Source organism: Pelodiscus sinensis, chromosome 3 (assembly GCF_052426305.1).
Source record: "Pelodiscus sinensis isolate ZL-2025 chromosome 3, ASM5242630v1, whole genome shotgun sequence".
Lineage (NCBI taxonomy): Eukaryota > Metazoa > Chordata > Testudines > Trionychidae > Pelodiscus > Pelodiscus sinensis.
In genome coordinates, this window is record NC_143054.1 from 129302707 (window position 1) to 129326705 (window position 23999).

General features: G+C 44.5%; 1 protein-coding gene across 1 annotated transcript in view; it reads left to right on the top strand.

Moving 5' to 3' along the window:
• Positions 1–22832, top strand: part of GPR137B (G protein-coupled receptor 137B) — a 34451-nt gene extending 11619 nt beyond the window's left edge. The window contains exons 2-7 of the mRNA XM_075924805.2: positions 1721–1770; positions 8471–8693; positions 13730–13883; positions 16753–16877; positions 17920–18044; positions 22061–22832. Coding sequence (XP_075780920.1) covers positions 1721–1770; positions 8471–8693; positions 13730–13883; positions 16753–16877; positions 17920–18044; positions 22061–22172 — 789 coding nt within the window. The 3' untranslated portion in view covers positions 22173–22832. The remainder of the gene's footprint in view (positions 1–1720; positions 1771–8470; positions 8694–13729; positions 13884–16752; positions 16878–17919; positions 18045–22060) is intronic.
• The last annotated feature ends 1167 nt before the right edge of the window (positions 22833–23999 follow it).

Here is a 23999-nt window from a genome sequence, read left to right on the forward strand (position 1 = left end):
AATCCTATATAGCAAAGTTAAGTTGACTTAATTGATATCAACGATCACAAGTCTCTTTATTAACACTGGTTATGCATGTCCACACAGTGCTCCTTGTGTCAGTCAGTGCAGAGCATCTACAGACACTGCATCAACAGAGAGAGTGGATATCATTATGGGTAGCTCTCCCACGGTACTACTCACTACCTAGTGTCACTCTCTGCCACCTGAGAGCTCTGGGAACAGATTGTGGTACATCCAGGGGTTGTGCTTGCTTGCCATTCCAGGATGCAGTTCTTTCTGTCCCATCATTCTATAGACTTCCTACTTCGTTTTGCACCATTTTTCAGTTGCCCTTGCCAACTGTGCACCCGCTGTCTCTGCCTAACAGCACAGATCCTGAACTGCTGACCAATCTGGGGATGAGCTTTATGAACACAGTGTGGATGGTCCTGCCGTATTTCACAAGCTGCCAGAAAGCAACTCAGTGGTGCCGGCCCTGGTCTCTGCTATGGGAACAAATAATTTAAGATTGATGGTGGCGTTCACAGAGCAGTTTGCCATGGACTGTCAGTATTGGGCTAGGGAAACAAGCACTGAGTGGAGGGATGAGCCAGAATGGGCATTGTTTGATACCTCCTGTGTGCCAATTAGGATAACAAAACCAAGCACGGTTTCTGCACTGATGCTGTGTGTAGCTCTAACTACGTCACAAACAAATCTCTGCAGCTCATTGAGGTGGTTTTATCATATTGGCATAGCAGGTTATTACATTGGTAGGGGAGCATTTCAGCGTGTACTTCCTTGCCACTGTTTTGTTGGTGAAACCTGACTTTTGTCCACAAAACTGCGCAGTGTAGACAAAGCCTTATTTAATACTCAATATTTCAAATGCCTTAGCTGTTTTTTCCTTCTATTCTGTAACTTTAATAAAAGGATTAAATGATTATTGGTGTATCAAGGCATAAGCAGGCTGATCTGTGTATACCAAATGCTGAATCATGTTTAAAACCGTTTAATGCTGGATAGGTTCCAGGTCACATTAACACTTTTGATTATTGGGTTCATATATTTTATTGCAATGAATACAACAGATTTTACAGCAAGATAACTAATGCCTCCAAGTTCTCTCTCCATAAACACACCATTTCTTTTGGCAGTTAAGATAACTGAAGCAAGAACTGAATAAATTTCAGTAGCCTGGTTTGTATTTACACTGCTCTGGCAATGTAAAGGGGCCCTAAAGTGAATACAGATATTTTTATCCAATGGAAGGCCACGCTACATTGCCAGGGGAAAGGGCCATAATGTAAATGAGATTCAGGCCCAAGGTGTCATCAATGGCTGAGATGCACTAAAAAGTGGTACCAGTATAATTTTGTTGGTTGGGAGTATAGTCATTTATCATTATCAATGTAGTTAAACCAGTATATGTCCTATTGTGAATATAGTCATACCAGTATAAAAGTGTCTTACACTGATCTAGTTAGTTCAAATTCTTGAACTAGACTAAGTTATTCTGATATAACTGAATCTGTACAATGGTGGTTTGCCATTTGGTATAGTTTAAAGTGGCAATTTTTTTTAGTACAGATAATTCTGAAAATGCAAAAAATATGTTATGAATCCTGATAACCTGTGAGATGTATGATGGTGTTTCCCTGAAGATCATACTGTATTTGTTGATTTGTATTTCTTTTGTGAATGATGCCATTTCTCCCCCTCCCTCTTATTATTGCAGGTGATTTTCAAAGCTAAGTCAAAGTACTCTCCAGAACTACTTAAATACCGGTAAGAACTGTGCAAACATTTCATGTAGCAAATATTTTTAAATGGTTAATGATGCTTTTGATGCCCACTTCTGCCAGTAGTTTAGGAATGGGCCTAACTTTCCAACATTTAATATCTGATTTTTTTTAAAGTACTTAGGAAGTTTTAATACGTTTACAAATCCTTGCCATGTAAATATCAGAAACAAAGCAATCATTACAACCATTGGCTTTTGTTTATTCAAGAATAGAGTAATCAGATCTTTCTGTTTAACTGGCTTTCATTTTCATATTTATACAACTGGAGATTTGAAAGAATCACATTTGAGTAGAAAGCATTCAGAATGGCTACTCTCTGATCAGTGGCTATTCCCTGACTAGTTCACTTCGAAGCTTTTTATATCTGGTAAGTTCAGCTGAATGCTCATCAATAGTTAGGGGGAAAGAGCATTCAACAGTCTGGCAACAGTTGTGGGAGCAGGGAGAGGATTAAGTCAGATGTTTTAGTAGGAGAAGGAAGAACATTGAGAGGACAAGCAACCAGGGAGGATGGGTTCAATCTGGTGACTGAGTGGAGGGGGCAGATGGATGGGTTTCCAGCAATTTAGAGCAGCAAGGTGGTAAAGGCTGACTGATTATGTCAAGAGATATGGCTGGTGGTTGGTGGGCAGGAGGGGTGGTCATAGATTATAAAATGAAGGTGTATGTCAAAGAAGTTGAAAGAGAGCTTAATTGATTAATCTCCATTAAGGCAGAAGCCATAGGCCTCAATGAGGATTGCAGCCCACTGTTCTGACTTCTGTACAAGCAAAACAAGAGAGGCAGCCCCTGTCCTGAAGAGTTTAAAATGGCAATGCAGGCTGACTTGGCGGTACCTGGAACTAAAATCTCATAGATTGCAAAGCCAGAAGGGACGACTGGGATCATCTAGTCTGCCCTCCTGTATAACACAGACCATAGATGTCCCTGAATTAATTCCTCTTTAGACTAGAACTTGTTAGAATGGTACCAAATTTCAGAGCTAACTCTGTTGCTATATAGGTATTTCCCCATCATCTTGGTTACGTCTACATTGCAGGCTTCTTGCACAAAAGGTCTAGTACAAGAGCGTATTCACACTGCTATGTGTTTTTGCACTAGGGATGTGCTTTTGTGCAAGAGCATCCATGGCAGTGTGGACGCTCTCTTGCGCAAGAAAGCTCTGATGGCCATTTTAGCTATAGGGGTTTCTTGCACAAGAAACCCCTGTTGCCAGTCCACACTGCCTTCTTGCGCAAGAGCTCTTGTGCAAAAGGGCTTATTCCTCGTGGGGAGAGGAATAACTCTTGCACAAGAAGCCCTCTTTTCCAATGCTTTACTGTAAATTTACTTGTGCAAGAACGCGCGTGAAGTGTGTACACTCTACAAGATTTTTCCGCAAGAACACCCGTTCTTGCGCAAAAATCCTGGGCTGTGTCTAGACTGGCCAGTTTTTCTGGAAAATCAGCCGCTTTTCCAGAAAAACTTGCCAGCTGTCTACACTGGCCGCCTGAATTTCCGCAAGAACACTGACTTCCTACTGTAAGAAATCAGTGCTTCTTGCGGAAATACTATGCTGCTCCTGTTCAGGCAAAAGTCCATTTGCGCAAAACTTTTGTGCAAAAGGGCCAGTGTAGACAGCTCAGATTTGTTTTTCACAAAAAAGCCCCGATCGCAAAAATGGCGATCGGGGCTTTTTTGCGGAAAAGTGCGTCTAGATTGGCCGCGGATGGTTTTCTGAAAAAAGTGCTTTTGCGGAAACGTGTCCGTGCCAATCTAGACGCTCTGTTCCGAAAATGCTTTTAACAGAAAACTTTTCCGTTAAAAGCATTTCCGGAAAATCATGCCAGTCTAGACGTAACCCTGCCGTGTAGACGTAGCCCTTGTGTTTTAAACAAGAAGACAGTATTTTTGCAACTGCATAAACAAGGCAGCTGTGAGGGTAACTGTGTCCTCACAGCTTGTGTTGACATAAATCAAGAAATGATATGATTTCAAGATAGGAAAAAGATCAATAAAACTCACTTTCACAGAGCACACATATAAAGAAAACGTCCCCTCTGCTCTCCAATAGTATCAGACACTTGACAAAGGAGCTTATTGTTAAACCCATGCCAATCTATGCTTCTAATAAAGCTACCTAATGGTTCCTCTGGTTTGGGGCATTTGTTACAAACAGAACACTTAAGCCAAATTCACTTTTGAGTTCAGACTGTTACCAGCAGACTTCAGGCAATTTATAGTTTCTTGTGGAAAGCACATATGAAATTCGATAGTTTCACATGATTAAACCAGACAAAATTGGTGGTTTCAGTCAAAGTTTGCTATGAGTTTTTGGGTGCAAATGAACCCCAAAGCTCAAAGCAACACTCAAAGGACGTGCACAAATGGAAATAAAAATAACAGAAAACATTTGCATGGACCCTCCCCCAACAAAGCCACCAAATGTTACATAGCTCCAGTAATGTCCCATCCTCAAGATCAGGATTATGGACAATGGATTGATACTTAAGGACTACAAGTTAACAGGCTGGATCTTATAAATTCATAACATATGCATTGCAGGGTGGCTGGCCTTCTAAAGGGAGATAGGTCTCAGCTGTGATGGAGTTGATGTGCCTCCCCGGGGGAGAGAATGCATGTGAAGGGTGATTCTGTGACTAAACTAAACTGTGCCTTTGAGGCAGAAGAAAAGCTGAGGCTTTGGACAGCCAACAGGAGAGATTGTAGAGTGAAGCTACAGGGAAAGTGTGGTCCTGAGGAAGGAGTTGCTTGGAGCAGGGTAGAAAGAACCAGCTAGAAATTTAGTTTTTCCCTTTGGGGGAAAAGACAAAAGGGTAGCCTGGGCCTTGTGTCCTCCCCAGAGGACTAGGGAACGAAGAAGAGACAGTTCCTCCGGAAGGAGGGACTCTTCCCAGATTAAGGCTGGGTTTGAGGAGATTGTGTTGATTTTGTCACTGTTTTCTAAAAGCAGATACCAACAAGGGCTAGTTTTGGATTTATGAAAGCTTCTATGTGAGTTACTGAGAAATCAAGGGGGAAACTGAGGAAGGGCCCTGCAGCCATCATCCCTGGCCACAAGAGGGCCCATGAGAAGCAGCTGAGCTGTTACAGTACTGAAATCTTGCATCTGGAAATCCACAAGGGAAAAAGTCATGTTGTTTCTGGAATTTCTGGTTTATATTGCAGTCTACATAGATGATATGCCATGAAATTCAGAGCTTGGACTGGACCAGCATGGGTCAGTATAATATGGCAGCCCTCTTATTCATTGGCTTTTACTCACCAAAATTAAGGATCTAGCTGCTATGGTTGCTGAAATGCACTCAGTTCCTGTTTCTGAGGCTAACTGATGCAGCATGCCAGTCCACAGTTGCAGAGCCTGATACAGTACCTGTGAAAGGGGTAACCTGCCCCATTCATTTCAATAGTTGCTAATTTGCAGGCCCAGGGAGAATCCATTAATTGCTAGAACTGTTCAGCCTGCTGATGACTGAAATGCTTTGATTAGACTAAAGTTACTGGGCTCAGTACAGGGGTAATTGGGTGAAATGTAAAGATCCCTGGGGAGCAGGAGGTCAATCGAAATTATCAAAGAGTCCCTTCTGGACTTAAACGCCAAGAAATTATGTTATCCAATAACAATGCCACTTCTCAAATCATAAAAGAAAGGGGAGGGACGATCATTTTATAAAGGGCTGTACAAACTGTGAGTGACAGCTCATCTTATCTTCAGGATTGGATGGGTGTCGGGACAGTACCAATACTTTTGGCTGCCCCCAATCCAGTAGCCAAGTGCAGAAAGGCTAGCAGAGCTTGGAGCGTACCTCAGCCGCTCTGCCGGGGAGCCAGGTAAAAATGTCCAGCAGGGCATACAAACATCACTGCAGCACAAAAAGCCTCATACAGCACACAGGCATGGGAGTTTTCAGACCCAACTGAAAGGGAGCTAAGCCAAAGGAATATTCATGATCGCATTTGGAATGTCTGCACAATCTTTTGGGAATAGTATCTCGTGGGCAGAACTCAGAGCACTAGTCTCAAGGGAAATATTGTTCCTAATCTAAGATAGGAGAGCAAAGTACTTTGTGTTGGGGGTGAGGGAGTGTGTGTCATGCAGTAGGAAGTGGTAGGGGAAGAGAAGGAACAGGCATGCCCATCTCTTCAAAGCCTTTTGTGAGATGAATAAACTGTAAGCCATATAGCTGTAATCTCTGGAACAGAGAGCCTAATGCTTCAGACCAATTAATTTATGTGAAAAAGATAAAAGCTGCAGAACCAATGTGCCCCTGACATAATTTTGTGGGGCTACTCCAGAGCACTCTCCTTAGAAACATCTACAAGTTGGAAACCGATCTATAAATAGCATAAATGAAAATAGCCTATCCTTAAAGGTTCACAATGAGCACTATCTTTCTTTTGAGAAGTAATTTCCACTCCAGGCCACACAAAGACAGCATCGATGGAACTGTAACTGGAAACAATCCGATCGATTCATAAATATAAGTAGTGTCTTTAGGCTCTTTCAGTTCTCCCTAGTCTATATAAAAAGGCTCTCTGTGAAGCACCCTTTCTTTTCCAGTTACCAGCGCTGGCAAAATGGAGCAATAACTCATTTGGAAATGAGCTATCAGTGCTTTAGTTTTGTATCATGATCAGGGCTGCAGATTTGTCATGGTGGTTTTCTATGCAAAGTCACAGAGCAGGCAGGGTAAATTCAGCAAATGGTGCATGTTCAGGAGGAAGTGGTGGGTAAATTTGACAGGTATGAACTTTCAACTTCATTTCTTTCAATACAGGATATGTCACTTCTGCCCCCAGTGCCCTGCCAAAGGGTCACTGAACAGCCAGAGCAGCACCCTGGTCTCACAACCCCAATCCTGGCCTGGGGTGAAGGGAAGTTCCTGGTGTGGGGGGGTGTTGGAGAGCAATCCACATCCCACACTCACCTTGCAATAGCAACCACTGTCCCAAGAGGTGCAGCTTGGCTCTTGGTTCCTGCTTTGAGCATTGTGACTTGGCATGCGGGGCCACAGCCCTGCTCCAGTTTGGCCTACGGACTCCTTCCTCATGTCACAGGGTCAGGCAGCTGAGAGGCAGTGGCATAAGAATCCCATGCACCAGGTCATAATGCCAAGAGACAGTGAGTCGGGCAGGACAGGAAGAGCAAGCTTTGTGTGTTACTGCAGGCACTGACAAAGACACCTATGCAAAGTCACAGACAAACAGAAATATCATGGTACCTGTGACATTTCTAATACCATAGGGAACCTGCAGCCATGATTCATAAATTATGCACTATTAACTTTTTGGGGCAGTATTTTTCACTGCTTTGTAGGGGGGGGGGTAAAACTTTTATTTAAAGACTGAGTTTAGATTGCTCAAATGACAACCTAAGAGTATATCCCAACCCCACACCAAACCTCGAAGAAGATCCTGTGCAATGTTCCCTCTAATTTTTTTCCCATCCATATGTGGAATAAATTTTATTATGTGCACCAAGGCAGGTGTGGATGCGCACCACTAGGAGAAACACATGCTGCCAGCTGTGAATGGCTTTGGGGGCTCTGTTAATCAGCTGGGCAGCATTTGAATTTCTCCTGGGTGGCTGCCCAAGTGCTTGGCTTACAGGGAATACTGACCTTTTTGGCTGCAAACTTGACTTACTTGCTTTTTTGTTGTCTTAGGTTAGTAACTGTTCTGAGAAGCTGATAATGCTGAAATAAGTAACCAGTAACAACTGCAACACTTTTGATTATTTTTTTAATTATGAGACTAATTGGGATCTTGGCTCTGCTACTGCATAAGAGAATAAAGGAATGTAAGGAGCATCTTTATCCTTCTGCATGGACTTTGCATTGTAATATTGGTGTTGAGGAGGGGGAGAAAAGGGAGAGCAAAACACCCATTGCCAAGTTGCTACCCCCTCTCCTGATCAGATGGCTGAGAAGTGGTGCAGCTCTAAGTCACAGTTCAGGCTTGCTCTGCTCTTTGAGCAGTGAAGTTACGGGCTGCTGTTCACTTGAAGCAGATTGAAAGGTGCCTAGCCAGCCCCAAGGTTTCATACTTAGAATTCTGAATGTCCCCTCCAAGAAGCTGCATGTGATAAAAGTTATTTGGGGGAGGAGAAGAGGGATTGGATAGCCTGCTGCCTCATAGCCTTTAGACTTTAAAAAGGGCTTCTACCTCTGACGTAAAATATGACTTTAAAAATGGGTAATTAGTGGGTCTACTTATAGCACTGAGTGCATACAAGGCCCAGGCCTAGGCCTAAAGCACACACTTGGCCATTCCACCAACAGTGGCTTCCTCATGCATGCTGAGTCTGAATGGTCAGAGGGGTTCCTGTGATGTATGATGTACAGAGCCTAGCAAAGGAAAACACATCTGTTTAAAAGATATGTAAAGATCTGTGTAGATTACATTTGTTTTATACTTGCTTTATCCCTTACAAATAAGTAGACGGCTTGAATATCAGTTTATTCTGGATTTTTAAAAGCTGTGAAATCACTGGTAATCATCCTCCAGGCCACACAGAGCATTCTGAATCAGTTTGATAAGTTTGAAGTTTGGTAAGTGCTCTGTCTCAGCTGTGACAGCTTTGGCACAGGAACTGTATCTGCCCTTTGCTCTACGTGCAGCTTCAAGCACATTGCTGACACTTGCTAAACAGTAGTTCTAAAAGCCTGTTTTTCCCTCTCCAGGTTGCCTCTTTATCTGGTTTCTCTCTTCATCAGTCTCCTCTTCCTCTTGGTGAATTTAACCTGTGCAGTGTTGGGGAGAACAGAGAATTCAGAGAGGAAAGTCATTGTCTCTGTCCGGGTGGCAATTAATGACACATTATTTGTTCTGTGCGCCATCTCACTCTCCGTCTGTCTGTATAAGATTTCCAAGATGTCTTTAGCCAACATTTACTTGGAATCCAAGGTAAAGTACATTTTGGATATCATTTAAATCTCACTGAAGAATATTGTCAGCCAAAGGAGACAATTTAGTGGTATACAGCTCAGAGTTAAATTTCTTTGACTCTCTGCAACCAGAAAGCTATTAAACCCAAGAATTTCAACTCAGCCTTTCATCCTTCTAAAACATATCGATTGAATACCATGTAGTTTACCAATGTGCTTTCTGCTCTGCAGTGTTACTAAAGATGCCACAGCACTTTAAATAAAAGTAGGGGTTTGCAGAAGTTGTCATTAGCTAGACTTTATTACATGCCGCAGCTGTGTTTCAGTTGGCTGCTGCCCTTCACCCCAGACAGTTGCATTTCAGAGCTGCATGTAGTTGAAGAGCAGATTTGGGCTCCCTCAGCCTGTTAATTTACCAAAGTTTAAATCTTTAAGAAGGCAGGAATGGCCATAACAATAAATAGTAACACAAAGTAGGAACTGTCTTTCCTGAATGGTACATATCCTTCTGCCAGTGATAAGGCTGTATTTAAAAATACTTCATCTTTATAAAAATGGCTTAGTAGAAAAGGAGATACACTTTTAAGATCCTGCAGTAGGTATTCTTTAAAGATATAGTCTGTTATGCTGCTGCAAACAAATTTTGGCTATGCTAAATGGGCAGACTTACAGTGTAATGCTAGTGAAGCCAATACTGTACATATTTGGCATGAAGTCAAAATATGACATTCTGTAATGTTTATAAAAAGTGAAAGGGATTTACTTTCCCAAAGATCTCTTGACTTTTTGACTTGCACTAAGAGTTTAAGGCTGGAAGAAAGTGACTAGAGTTTAATATAAATATGCTAACATCTGCTTCATCATGAAGCAGCCAATACTGTAAATTTCAGTTACTATAAAGAAAATCTTGCAACAGAATTCTTGCCTGCTAGTTGGCCATCTAATTACTTTTCCTACTTAGTCAATCTGGATATAACATACAACTGAAAACCTATGACTGATTGGTAGATTTCAAACTGCAACTGTGCTTTTCAGGTTTTTCATTTGCTGCCCAAGTGGCATGGCCAGTGAATTTGTTTTGCTGTCAGGGAAGCTTGTCCATCTCATGCATCATTTAAGCATGAGTTTTTTGTAATAGAGAGTATAAGATGGGGTAAATCCCTTCACTCACTTACTCCTCCCACTGGAAATTCAGTCTCCTCATACGAAGAACAACACTGAAATTAAAGTTGAGGTGATGGAAACATATAACATGCACACTAAGGCTATGTCTACACTACAAGGTTTTTGCGCAAAAACTGGCAGCGTGTCCACACCTCAAGCACATTTTTGCGCCCAAAAAAAAACCCCCCCACAAAAAACCCCCAGTAAATTGACAGGACAAAGGACTTTTGCCGGTAGAGTTATTCCTCTCCCCACGCGGTCTTTAGAGAGTTGGCACCTTTCCATTTGACCCTCACATGTGCTAGCTCCCTCTGTTCAAACATCATCCCATACTAAAGAGAGTGAATGACTAGAGTCTTACCTCTTCACGGATCCTTAGGCCTCTCATGAGGGCATGTAAACCTCTTACAGCTGATAGGGATAAGTAAACTTTATGGTCTCTGAGAAAGGATTCTCCTTCCCTTACTCCCCCTGTGTATCTTCCTAGCACCTAGCTACTTATACTGGATACTGCTCTGAGGATTTGGCTGTAGTGAACAAAACATTTTTATCGTGCTTTTTTATTTTCTGAGCTAGAAGTGATTAAAGCTACAGCCTATTTAAATACACTAAACTGCATTAAGCCCTCCATTCTGGCAAAAAAAAAAAAATCAACGAAAAATGCCAGCTGCTTTCTTCTGTGCTGGGGTGCGTGCACTGTGGAGAACTGAGCTGTGATGTCTGAGTCAGCAGCTCCTATCAGCTTCCTCCTTCGTTTCCATAACAACATAGCTGAGTCTCCCACACAGAGGGAGAATAGAGAAGTGCGTAACAACTGTTTCCTCTTTATAGCATTTCCTGTCATTTGCTATGGTCTTACCACAGCTTTCACCACTACATACTGTATTTCTGGTTTCAATTCACTTTTAAATATCTGAGTGTCTAAACTCAGAACAAGTGTCATTGCAAATCAGGCCTGCCAATATATTATGCTCCTGTTCACAGGGGTACTTCTAGGAGTATTTGCAACATTGTTTTAATCAGATGGTCAGGCATGCAGCTCTACAAAGCTGTGCACTCACACCCAGGACATCAAACAGGCTGAGTAGCAGTAGCAATACGGAGTGTCGGATGAATCGATGCCGTTGGTCATTTTGCTGTGAAGGAAGTGCTAATAGTTTTTCATAAATGGTGATAAAATTCCCAATTGTAGGAACTTGGACCAGGCTTCTTGTGTTGGAAGAAATATGGCTTGTGAAGGGGGATGATCAATGATGGGATAACTGTATTCTGTCTCCAGGACAATTGTAAACTCTGCCATTGGCCAAGTTTATATATAGTATATTGAATTACCTCAGTTTAACCACATTATGAAATGGGGAAAAAAACAGCTAAAGCTTTCCTTTCTCTACTGATTCTTCCACCTCTCCCACTGCTCCCAGCTGCTCATGGTGTAGTTGCAGCAGAGAGGAAAATGAAAAGAGAACAGTGAGTCCAGTGACTGATATGAGATAAGCTTCTCCCCAAAAGAAAACAAACAAACAGCAATAACCAAGCAAGTCCACTGCTTAAAAAGACTCTACTGGTCAGAGTGCCAGGGGAAACTCTGACGCAGAGAGCACATTCAGACTGTCACTGTTCGGAACACAAATTCCACCAGTCTCACAGAAGGCAGAAAAAAGTCAGTACTACATTGACATGACATTTATAAAAGTGTATCATCAGCACAACCAGGCAATGGAATGGGACGTCTTGAGGGAAAGCACTCCCACAGAGTAGTAATTCTCTGTACTTTCTGAGCCTAGAGCCTTTTCTTACAGAGGAACAAACTGAAGCACTGAAAGGCTAAGTAACTTTCCCAACATCTTGCAGTTTATCAGTGGCTGAGCTGGGAATTGCTCCCAGCCCACCTGAGCTGTTGGTCCCTACGCTAACCACTGTACCATGCTGCATTCCTGTGCACAAAGAAAGCCTCCTTGTTCAGAGAGTCACAGTTATTTAGGGTCTCATGAAGTCATGCCCCTTCCATTTTGCTACAGCTGTATAGCTGAAGAGGCCCCTACAGAAATGTGGAGAATGAAATATTTCATGTGAAGGTTTGAAGCCCATTATAAGCTGGTGAAATGACATGATACATAAGTAATTGACTCTATTGTCCTATGCCTTTGATCCCACTGCTCACCTTTAGACTTTGTTACCCAGGCTAGAAATCTTGGAGTTATGCTTCTGAATGTGTGAACACTCCCGTTCCCCACACTATTGTAAAAAGGCCCATGATGAGGTGGACAGCTTCCAGCCCTGTCAGGCTCTGGACCCCATTTATATCACTACATGCCTCCACTGTGAGAGAGAGGGGGAGTCACATGAGATGGAAACAAGGTTTTTCCCTTCCCTAGAGAGGCTGAAAGCATTACGTCTGCTGATCCAGAGAGCTCAGGGCCTAACTTTGTTCTCTCTCATTTGGTTGTGTAAAAGGCTGCCCCTAGGCCATGCCCAAGAGTCCTGCTAGAGCATGGTAGGGCAAAAGGGCCTCCGCGGAACGAATCCAGCCTGCCAAGCGGGTGGTTCCGGCCCGCGGAGGCCCTGCTGCTCCCCTGCCCCCAGGCCAATCAGGGCCTTGGGGCGGGGGAGCGCAGGAAGCCTCTTCCAGCCCTGCCAGGAGCACATGGCACTTTGAAGCACTGCGTGCTGCTCGCAGGGTGGGGAGGGGGGAAGAGCAGAGGCGGCTTTGCGTGCTCCCCCGCCCCCAGTCCCTGATTGGCCTGGGGGTTGGGGCACATGCCAAGCCTCTTCCAGGGATGGATGCCTAGTGGGAAGGGGGGGCAAAGGGGCTCCCCCACCCCCAGACCAATCATGGTCTGGGAGTGGGGTAGCCCCTCTCCTTCCTGTTTAGGCCCTGCCCCTTCCAGGGTGGCCTGGGGCTTCTTCAAAAAATTTTAAAGTGGCCCCCAGGCAAAAATAATTCCCACCCCTGTGTTACAGCCTCTTCCCCTCCACCTATTCTCTTGTCTGTACATATGCCCGTCTCCAGGACAGAATTAACATTGATCCTTAGCTTAGTCCTGTCTGTGCCCAGGCCCTTATGAATTCTTAATCAGATCTTGTGTCAGTATCTGTGATGCCTATGGTTATAGTCTCTCTCACTCTCCACCCTCTGAATTTCTGAGTCTGCAGCATGCTGCAGTCAGGCTACTCTCAATTGTGTGTGTGGATCACACCATTCCCCTTCTTACTCGACCCATTTCCAAGTCCAGTTGAAGAGAGCTCTCCTGACTTCTGAAACTCTCCAGGGCCCCATTCCTATCTACATTCCCGGCCTCAAATGCACCTACTGTTGCACGCATTTATCCAATCCCTCAATCTTGGCTCACTGAGACACTTCTATTGATACTAAACTATAAATTGAGCAGCTCTGCAATGCGGGATGTGAATTTCTGTGTGCAATATATTTACCAATAATTATGACCAGATGTTTTGCACTTACTCAAGGAGGCTAATAAATGGGTAATCTATAGCTGTAAAATGTATAACATTGCATTATAGTCTCAGTTCGAGATCAGATATAGGAAGTTCTCAGTCTGGTGCAGTGTACTTGGAGGTTAATTTTTTGCAGGAGGATGGAAAGTGTCCAGTAGGTTTTATTCCCCACGTACAACTCTTTTGTTCTCATTTTAAGTACTTTAAGACCAGTACTTCCTGCAGTATTAGAGAGTCTTTGACTAGTAACTAATCATGCTGAGAGCTGGAACTGCCACTTCTTTCTGGGAAAAGATTCCCAGATTAAAACAAACAAACATTAAATTCTATCCAAGATTAATACACACTGAAGCAGAGATTACCAAGTCTGTGTAAAACAGTGTTTTTGCCATCATCAGACTTAAATACTAAAATATGTTTAACTCTCTTTTCTAGGGTTCATCTGTGTGTCAGGTGACAACTATTGGTGTGACTGTTATACTACTTTATACCTCAAGAGCCTGTTACAATTTATTCATCTTATCATTTTCCCAAACCAAGAAAGTAAATTCTTTTGATTATGATTGGTACAATGTATCAGATCAGGCAAGTATGAAGTTTACCGTGAACAAGGAAAACTGAGGTCCTGTATATTCAGAACCAGGGAGGCAGACAGAATTGCCAGGCCCTAGGGTTACCAGGTAGAGCCCACCAAAAAAACAGACACACTTGACCATGGGCGGGAGGGGAGAGGGACCAGCCGGAGCAGGGAAGGGGGGGGAGAATCAGAGCTGGTGGGGGGGGACGGACAACCGGGGGCTGCAGGGCTAGCTGGGAGGAAGGGAGATGGGAAGCAGAGCTGGAGGGGGCCACGGGGCTGGCCGGGAGGAAAAGGGGGGCGGCTGGGAGGAAGGGGGACCGGGAAGCAGAGCTGGGGAGGGTCGTGGGCTGCGCGGCTGGACGGTAGGAGGGGGGGCTGGAGGAAAGGGGGCAGGAAGCAGAGCTGGTGGCGGGGGTGCAGCCACTGGCTGCAGCCGGAGTCCAAGGGGCTGCGCCCCTGGCAGGCACTCCCTTGAGTTGCTAGTAGAAGCTGGGCCAGAGTCTCCCAGCTGAGAAGCGAGGCCGTGATTGGCGCTGGGAGCCTCTGGTCACGTGCAGAAGCCGAGGGGCGGGGGGAGTGGCTGGGAGTCCCAGCCCCTATCCCCTCCTCCCCCCGGCTTTTGCACGTGACCACAGGCTCCTAGCGCTAATCACGGCCCCGCCTCCCAATCACTCCCCTGCCTCCTCCAGGCTTCTGTCCGGTGCCCAGCCGGGAATTCAGAAAATACCGGACATTGCACATGTCTGGTATTTTCTGAATTTTTAACCGGACAGATGGTGCAAATACCGGACTGTCTGGTAGAAAACCAGACACCTGGCAACCCTACCAGGTCCCAGTGGGCAAGGTGGGGAGGGAGCAGGCTCCATGCTCCCGGAAGGGGCAGGGCCTCAGGGAGGAAGGGGTGGTGCAGCGGGGCGATGTCTCATCCAGGCCTCCTGCCCCAATTTAAAGGGCCCAGGGCTCTGGCCACTAACACAGCCACAGCAGCAGCAGTGGTGGCGGGGAGCCCCAGGTCCTTTTGAATTGCTGGGCCCTGCTCCCTCCCCCATCATCAGACCTGCTCAGAACTACTGTAATAAAACCTCGTTGATATTTTAAACTAAAAAAATGCACCAAGTTTGTTCTCCAAGAAGATGAATTTTTCAATAAATAAAATGGGTAGGGAAAAATAATCCAAGTTATAGAAGAGCAAGCAGTCACAAACCCAATAACATTAAAAAAAAAATCACACCTTACCTTCTGATTATTACACTCTATTTACATTTAGGTTTAAGGGCTAAAAAGGCAACTCCCCTCTATTAAAACTAGGTGTGGGGGGATTTGTTTTCTTCTTTCCTCATTACTGAAAGGGCTATACTGAATAATTTGAACCATATTTGGGTAGCAGAGAAATAGGTGATTCTATTTACAGTTTAATCACATGAGCAAAATCCTGGCTCCTCTGAAGTCAATGCCAAATTTCTCATTGACTTTAGTGGGGCCAACACCCCCCCTCAATAAAATACAAGTGTTTTTCTTGCTCTATCAATAAAAGTGAGAATAGCTGCGGGTTCCCTTCATGTAGTCCTAGTGTTAACGTACGATCAGTCACATTTTAATTAACCAAAATGATAGCTAAGATTGAACGGTAGGGTTTTCAAACAGTGGTTTATTCAATTCCTGTTGAATTTCAATGGGAGTTGAATGCCTCACTCCTTTAAGTTCTTTTGAAAATCCCAATCTTTGATCTCAGATGTTTATATCATTTAAAAGTAAACAGGCTAATGCTCAGGTCCCAATACACGCGAGTGCAATTATATAGGATGCGCCGTATCCTACCTACATTCCTGGTCCATGTGCTTCTCCAAATCTGCCATGAGGTTACATGAGACATGACAACCTATGATGATGCCCCTCTTACATCAACTCTTCTGCATACCGGGGTCTGAATCATGGCTGGCACAATTAAAGTCTCACAATTCAAATTGGCAAATGACTGATTTTTCATTTTGAATTTAGCAAAATCTGACTAGCAATGCTCGGTGCCTTCATTTTTGGGTGCTCAATGGCTAAATAACATTTTGGAGCCCGAGACTGAGTCTCCCAACCCTGGCCGACAGATTCAGGCTAACAGGGTGTGTGCTGAACTGAAAAGTTGTAATTTGTGTATTTCTTCACTCTTGAAATAGCTTAGAAAGCAAGATACAGGACTATGTAGCACTTTAAAGACTAACAAGATGGTTTATTAGATGATGAGCTTTCGTGGGCCAGACCCACTTCCTCAGATCAAATAGTGGAAGAAAATAGTCACAACCATATATACCAAAGGATACAATTAAAAAAAAATGTCAGTATAGTATGTTGATCTTAATGGATTGTTCACTTTCAGTCCTTTGGGTACGATGTCCATCTTCTTGCACTTGGATAGAAAGATGATGTCTGTCTGTATCTGTGCAAGTTTCTTCATATGGTTGATGGATTTCCATTCCAAACGGCTAAATGTAGTGCCTTGGATGTAGAATAGTGATAGAAATGTAGCCGTGTTAGTCTAGACTAACTATTCTACATGCAAGACACTACATTTAGCCGTTTGGAATGGAAATCCATCAACCATATGAAGAAACTTGCACAGATACAGACAGACATCATCTTTCTATCCAAGTGCAAGAAGATGGACAAAGTAAAATAGAATTTTATATCTTTCCAAAGGGATTTTTATTGTTAGGAACTTTGTATGGTTCCAGACAACTCTCTGTTTGTAATGCCTTTACACAGCTACTAGATGTGCCATCAGATTGCCTAATGCTTACATAAATTTACAAAGATTATTTTGTTTCTTAGACTTATTAAACTTACTTTCTCATTTCTGAACACGCTCCTCTGATGTTTCAACAGGCAGATCTGAAGTGTCAGTTGGGAGATGCTGGGTACATCGTATTTGGTGTGATCCTCTTTATTTGGGAGCTGCTGCCCACTTCTTTGGTTGTGTACTTCTTCCGTGTTCGAAACCCTACAAAAGACCTGGTAAATAAAATCTTTTCCAGCCACAACCTTCAGATAATCTGTAAAGCTCAATTTACTGTCCGTTTTTACTTCTCTACATTTTAACTTATTTTGAAACTGTTCTCAGTAAAAATAATATGCTTTTAATCATCCAGACAGGCCACTTGCCCCTACCTGGTTGTTACTGTAGAAAAACTTACAATTATTTTTAAAAAGTGTTTGATTGAAGCTTGTTGACTAGCAACGTGCTTTTATCATAACACTCAAACTTCAGGGACAATGACAAAGCCAAGATTTACAAGAATGTAACAGAAGTGGGGTGGATCGGGACACTGCTTTCTGCAGCTCCCTTTGGCTGGGAACAGTTACAGGCTGGGGACGAACTGGCTAAGCAGCAGTTTGGCAAAGGACCCGGGGATTACAATAGACGAGAAGCTGGATGAGAGTCAACAGTGTGCCCTTGTAGCCAAGAAGGCTAATGGCATTTTAGGGTCTCATGTCACCCTTTAATTGGGTATAGTTACACAGGAATAGATGTGTCAGTTGAGGGGCAGCTGATTGGAGAAGCTGTGCCAAAGATAGGAGAGTGAATTTCAGGACATTGGGAGGTTGAACCAGGACTGGTCATTTGTCCAAAGTTTCTGCAGCTCTCCAAACACTCTCCTGGGAATTCCTTGTTTTCCCAACCTTATTTTCCCATTGTGCACCCCTTCCTCTGCCTGCCAGTTCCAAACTGCTCTGTTATTGCGAGGGCTGGCTATGGTGAAGAGGAATTGATACTGAGCCTAGAGCAGACACACACAGGGCAGTAAGGCTGGCAGCATGAGCATCTCTACTCATTGGAAATAGAGGTTTGGTAGGTTTGATTGAAGGAATGGAGAAAGCAGAATGAAGTGAGAGATGGGGGGGAAAATACTTTAACAGACTTCTTTCATACCCATGGGCTGAGAGCTTTTGATGAGGATGTCTCTTCAGTGCTATGCTTTAAAAAATGAACAGGTGGCATCTCTGACATTCTGATACAAGTTGGTGAAATTTTCACTGATGGTTTCTCTCCCCATAGTCAAATCCAGGAATGGTACCAAGCCATGGATTCGGTCCAAGATCCTATTTCTTTGACAACCCTCGGAGATATGACAGTGATGATGATCTGGCCTGGAATATTTCACCACAAGGCATACAGGGCAGGTGAGGTATGGGTATAGTTATAGAAGGAAGAAATGCGCTGGGAACTGTAAAATGTTCTCCAAGAAAGGCTGGGTTATCCAGCACTTCCCCAATTCGAAAGCTCTTCAAAGTGGCATTTCTGATCTTCACTGAAAGCTCAGTTTATAGTCCAGTTTCTGAGGGGCCAGGCTCCAGGTGGTTCCTCAGAAGTGGCAACATGTCCCTGCTGCTTGTAGGCTGAGGAATGGCTAAGAACATCTATGCACTGGCCCTGCTCTGCCCTGAGGACTGGCTCTCCAGCTTCCATTGGCCAGGAATCACAGCCAATGGGAGCTGCGGGACAGCTACCTGCAGGCTGAGGTACCAAGTGGTGCCACCTCACTGTGCCTCTGCCTTAGAGCAGCAAGGATGTCACTGCTAGCAGGGAGCTGCCTCAGTTGAGTGCACCCCAAAACTTCTCTTGCCTCAAACGCCCATCTACACCCAAACTTCCTCCGTGTACTCGTACCCTCCATTTCTCCAACATGCCGATAAAGTTTTTAATGTATTTATTTTATCATGATTCTGTAATCAAATTCACATATGATACTTCGGGGTGGGGTAAAAAAACTCAGAGCTCAGTAGGGAGATGTGATAGGGAACAAACATGCATTTCTGTGTGAGTGTAAGGCTGGGGGACAACCACAACAGAATGATTTAATAGCTATAAAAGAAGGTGCTTGCCCTTTAAAAGGGCAGGACCAGGTCAGTCCTTTCAGTTTTAAGTTCAGCCCTTTCACAGACAAAAGTTCTCATAGTCCAGGTGCCATTAGGGCTCCAAACCTGAGGAGCAGACATGCTGGGAAAGGAAATGGTATAAAGGGAAATCCCTTTTGCATGAGCAGGGTATGGCTTCAGCATTTAGGGAGGCTGATCTGAGTGCTGGAAACGCCTCCAGCAGCTGGACTGCAGCCCCATTCCCTGTCCTGAGGCCTTCTCCTGCTCAGCCTCCTTTTTGGCTTGCTCTCCCAAACCTCCCTCTCCCCCCCACATCTGCTGCTTTCTGAGTCACTCCAGCCCCCCAAATCCCTCACTCCCTGCCAAGTCCCTTCTCTGTTCTATCGCTCCCCCCCTTACAACCTACTGCTTACCAGAAACACTCAGGACTAGGTGGGTGGGGAGTCCTGGCCACACCAGTTGGTATTGATTAGTGGCTGCCTAGCTTAGCTGCACCAGCCCATAGGCTATCACAGTGCCACTAACTGAGTGATTCAGCCCTGCAGCAGCTTGGATGGGAGAAATTGTCAGGGTAGGACCAGGAGTGAGGGGTTTGGGATGTAGGAGGGGGTACAAGCCTGGCACAGCACATTGGGGTACAGGTGAGGGTATGGGGTGCAGGCTCCAGAAGGGTGTTTGGATGCAGGAGGGGTTCCTGCTTAGGGCTGTGGTGCAGGAGGAGGCTTAGGGAGCAGGCTCTGCCCATGTGGTGCTTGCCTCAGGCAGTTCCCAGATGGCAGTGCAGATTTTCAGCAGCGCAGTCAGTGGTACTAATCAGAGCTGCCAGGGTCCTTTTCAACCAGATGTTTCAGTCGGCAACTGGACATCTGGCAACCCTAGACACACCAAGTGGCAAGCATCCTGGTGGAAGGGCAATGCAGAGATGGGAAGAGGCAGAACATGTATGGGCTCCTGGAGTAAAAGCAGGAAGGGATCTTCAGATGGAGTGCAGGTTGGGTCACTGCACTGATGCCCTTTTCCTAGTGTATGGAGAAACCTAAAGGGAGCAAGTGCTGCTTATGGGCATCTGACCTGAGGAGATCTGGAAAACTGAGGGGAAGACTCTTTAGCAAGGAGAGAAATGACCATGAGGCTTTATGAACTGAGTTGGTGAGATGAAGCTCCTAGATAAGCCCTATTTTGTATTTGTGAATGTATTAAATCAGGTGCAAGAGAGGGACTTTCCTATAAAACTTTAGTCAGGGCTGTCCCTAGGGGGTCACAGGGTCCAGAGCAAAACACCCTCATCCCAGTGCCCAGGTGCAGAGTCCCTCTGCCCTGTGACCCCACTCCACCCCTTCCCCAAACCCCACCCCTGCTTCACCCCCTCCTGCCCCATTGCACCCAATGCCCAAAGACCCCTCCCCAAGTGACAAGCCAGGGGATTATGGGGGGGAAGGCGTTTCAGCCCCCCCTCACCACAGCAGTGGGAGCCAGAGCAACCCAGCAGCCTACTCACCTCTACCCCATCACCCATTTCCTAGCCTGATGCACTTCGCTTTACTGGGGTGATGAGAAGCTGGGGTTGGGGCCACCGTGCTCCACTTTCTGCCACCAGGGTGAAACTGAGCACAGGTGCTCTGAGATGGCAAGAGAGTGGAGCAGGCTGCCAGGTGCCTCTGACTCCTGCCACTGCAATGAGTGTGAGGGGGTCTGATCTTTGCTGCTGCCCCACACCAAGCCCTGCAGGCAATCCCCCAGGGCTGACCTAGGTCCTGCGGATCCTTCCATAGAACAGTTGAGGTGCCCATCACAGGGGCTCCCAAAGTGTGGGGCCTGTGGCAGCTGCACCAAACCATCCTAGGGAAGGGCCGGCTCTGACTTCAGTCAGAACTAGATTTAGATCCAGGGAGTGTCCTTTCACACTGCTTGTGAAACACAGGAATTCTATACATTTGAGATCTACCACTAGTCAGCACCTTATTTTAAAAGATATTATCGGAGGAATAAGAACACCATGAAATACCCTTAAAAAGAAGGCTCCCAGTAACCTCTTCCCACCATCCAAAACCCAGTTCTTGTTTCTTGGCATAGAAAAACAAACTTGGTTGAATTGGGTGCAGCTTTCTCTTTAAGGTCAGGGGACTGGACTTGATGACCTCTCGAGATCCTGTCTAGTTCTAGTGTTCTATGATAGTTCAACAAAAACTTGCCTGTTGGCAGCTGCCACATTGAGTTGGTATCTTTGCATTTGGGGGAAGTCTACACAGCCTTCCGCAAACCATAGAGTGCTTGGAGATCACACCCATATTGCCACTGGTGGCAGAGTGGTCTGGGATCTCTGATTGCCCGGAGAACCAGGAGGAAAAAACTGATTCCAAAGGCTTGTTGGGGAATACCACCCAAAGAACATCTCAAGTGTTTGAAACTGCTTACAGACAGAACATATAGTATCCTAGCCAAGCTCACAGTCACTGACCATATTGTGTGTGGATACAAAATGGCTGTCTACACTGGCGCGATCTTACGCAAAAGTGGCCACTCTTGCGCAAAAACTTGCTGCCTGTCTACACTGGCCGCGTGTTCTTGCGCAAGTAAACTGATGTGCTAATGTATGAAATCAGGGCTTCTTGCACCAGAACTCTGATGCTCCCGCTCAGGAATAAGCCCTTTTGTGCAACTGTTCTTGCGCAAAAGGCCAGTGTAGACAGGCAACATGAATTTCTTGCGCAAGAAAGCCCGATGGTTAAAATGGCCATGACAGCTTTCTTGCGCAAGAGAGCACCCACACTAGCATGGATGCTCTTGCGCAAAAGCACATGCCAGTGTAGACGCTTTCTTGCACAACTACTTTAACACAAGAACTCTTGCACTAAAGAGCTTTTGCGCAAGATCACGCCAGTGTAGACGTAGCCAATATGTTTAGTTCTTACAATGCTACTAGCTGATTCCAAGGTGTTAGGAGACAGAAATTTAAGCAGGCTAGACATACTACTGTCCAATATCCTTGAATACCTCAAAACCTGGGGGAGGAGGGGAGGGTAAGTAAAGCCCTCCTGTGGTAAAATTCTTAAGTCATTAGTAAACTGGGCAGGAGTTCAACTGGTAGCCTAGAGGTGAAAGTCTCTAATTCAGGACTAATTCCTTGGGTCCACATTACTGCTGTACATGGATGCATACCTAAATAGCTGATTTAGATTTAAGCATAAAGTATCCTGTCTACTAACAGCTTCTTTAGAATGTATGTAAACTATATTTATGAAGTTATATTCTGTCCCATTTAAATAAATGAGGTGTACAGAGAATCACGGCATCATAAATTCTTGTATTTTGTTTTTTAGTTTCTCTCCAGAGTACTATGATTGGGGACATCAAAACAACAGTTTCATGGCTTACATAGGATCGCTGCAGCCAGAGTCAACAATGAACACAGAACGGCCAAGCCCTATATAGCTCCAATCAATGACAGTATTAAGACATTCTATATTCTGAAAAACATAAAAAACAAAAACATAAAAAATATTCTGAAAAACAAAGTTTAGCCATTTTCCTTCATTTGTTGGTTTTTAGGGGCACTGTTCTTGTGCAAGGAATAAGAGATCTTTGCCACAGGATTCTCGTAATTTGAGAAAAAGTCTAGATTAAATAATGGTTTAATGTCATGAAGCCACATTTTAATTACATTGTTTTAAAGACTTGGTATTTTAGACTGATCCTACATGTGCTTAATTTTATGCACTAAAATACATATATTGCAGAATAAGGGCCATAGTGGACATAATGTATTCACTGTATCTGTTATTTAAATCTCAGAAAGGTAGCTTTGTTAGTCTGTAACTTTAAAATCAATTAGTAGTCCTGTGGAACCTTAAAGACTAACAAATATATAGGATCATGAGCTTTTGTGGGTAAAACCCTCTTCATCAGATGAATTGTTCACGTTTTACCCATGAAAGCTCATGATCCTATACATTTGTTATTTGAGAGAGAGAGATTTACAGAAACTAAACAATGTTGTAACATACTGGAAATTCTTTGAGACTTTTAGTGTATATGACCAAGACTTTTTAAAATGCACATGTCACTTTATAAAATATACCATACCATTTATAATGTAATCTTCCCAGTTCCTTGTAATGTACGTTTCAATTTGTCTGAAGGTCTGCACGCGCCAGACAGCAATACAGATCAAGTTGAGCTCTTTGTTGGGTCTCCCCAGACTTTTGCCAAAGCAATCCCTCTATTTTCGGTTTCATCTCCACAGACGTTGGTGGATGGAGGACCCATAAAACAATTATTTTGGAGAAAGGCTGCATACTTTAAGACAATAATCTGGAATGCACAGTCTTCTGTCAACTTTCCAAACACATCATTTGCCATATTATGTAATGCACAGTGAAGAACAGTATTTGCTGCAATAACATAGCAACAATTTTCAAAAGTGCTGCCATGTAAAAGAACAGTTACTTACCTGTAACTGTTGTTCTTTGAGATGTGTTGCTTATGTCCATTTGAATCAGGTATGCGCACCGTATGTACCGCGTCTTCCGGAGCGTTTTCCCTAGCGGTACCCGTAGTGCCAGCAGGGTGCCCCTTGGAGTGGTGCCACCATGGCAGAACGTAAGTACCCCTGCCAGTGCTCCCCCACCTCAGTTCCTTCTTGCCGAATGCTCCGACGAAGGGGGGGGGGAAATCAAATGGACATGAGCAACACATCTTGAAGAACAACAGTTACAGGTAAGTAACCATTCTTTTCTTCTACAAGTGGTTGCTCATGTCCATTTGAATCAGGTGACTTCCAAGCCAACCCCACTTACGGAGAAGGGGTCGGAGCACCCAGAAAGAGAAGTCCACGAAAGCTGAACAACCCAAACATATTTATTCAAGTTACAGAACACAGAGAACTGTTGAATAAAAGTGCAATGTGGTATAGAGAAAAAAACTAACATTTACAACACAGAGTTGAGAACCGCAGAACCCAAACCTGCGTCCTCCCTGGACTACTGTGTCAGCAAAGTGCACTGCAAAGGTATGCACTGACAACCACGTGGCCGCCCTGCAGATTTCAGTAATTGGAACCTGCGCCCCAAAAGCTACAGCGGATGCCTGTGCCGTGGTGGAATGTGATGTAACCCGGGGCGGGACCTTCCCGGTCAGGACATAACACTCCCTGATACACCCTGCGACCCAATTGGACAACCTCTGGGTCAAGATAGGGAGCCCTTTCATTTTATCCAAGAAAGCAACAAAGAGTTGCGTGGGCTTACGAAAGGGTTTCGA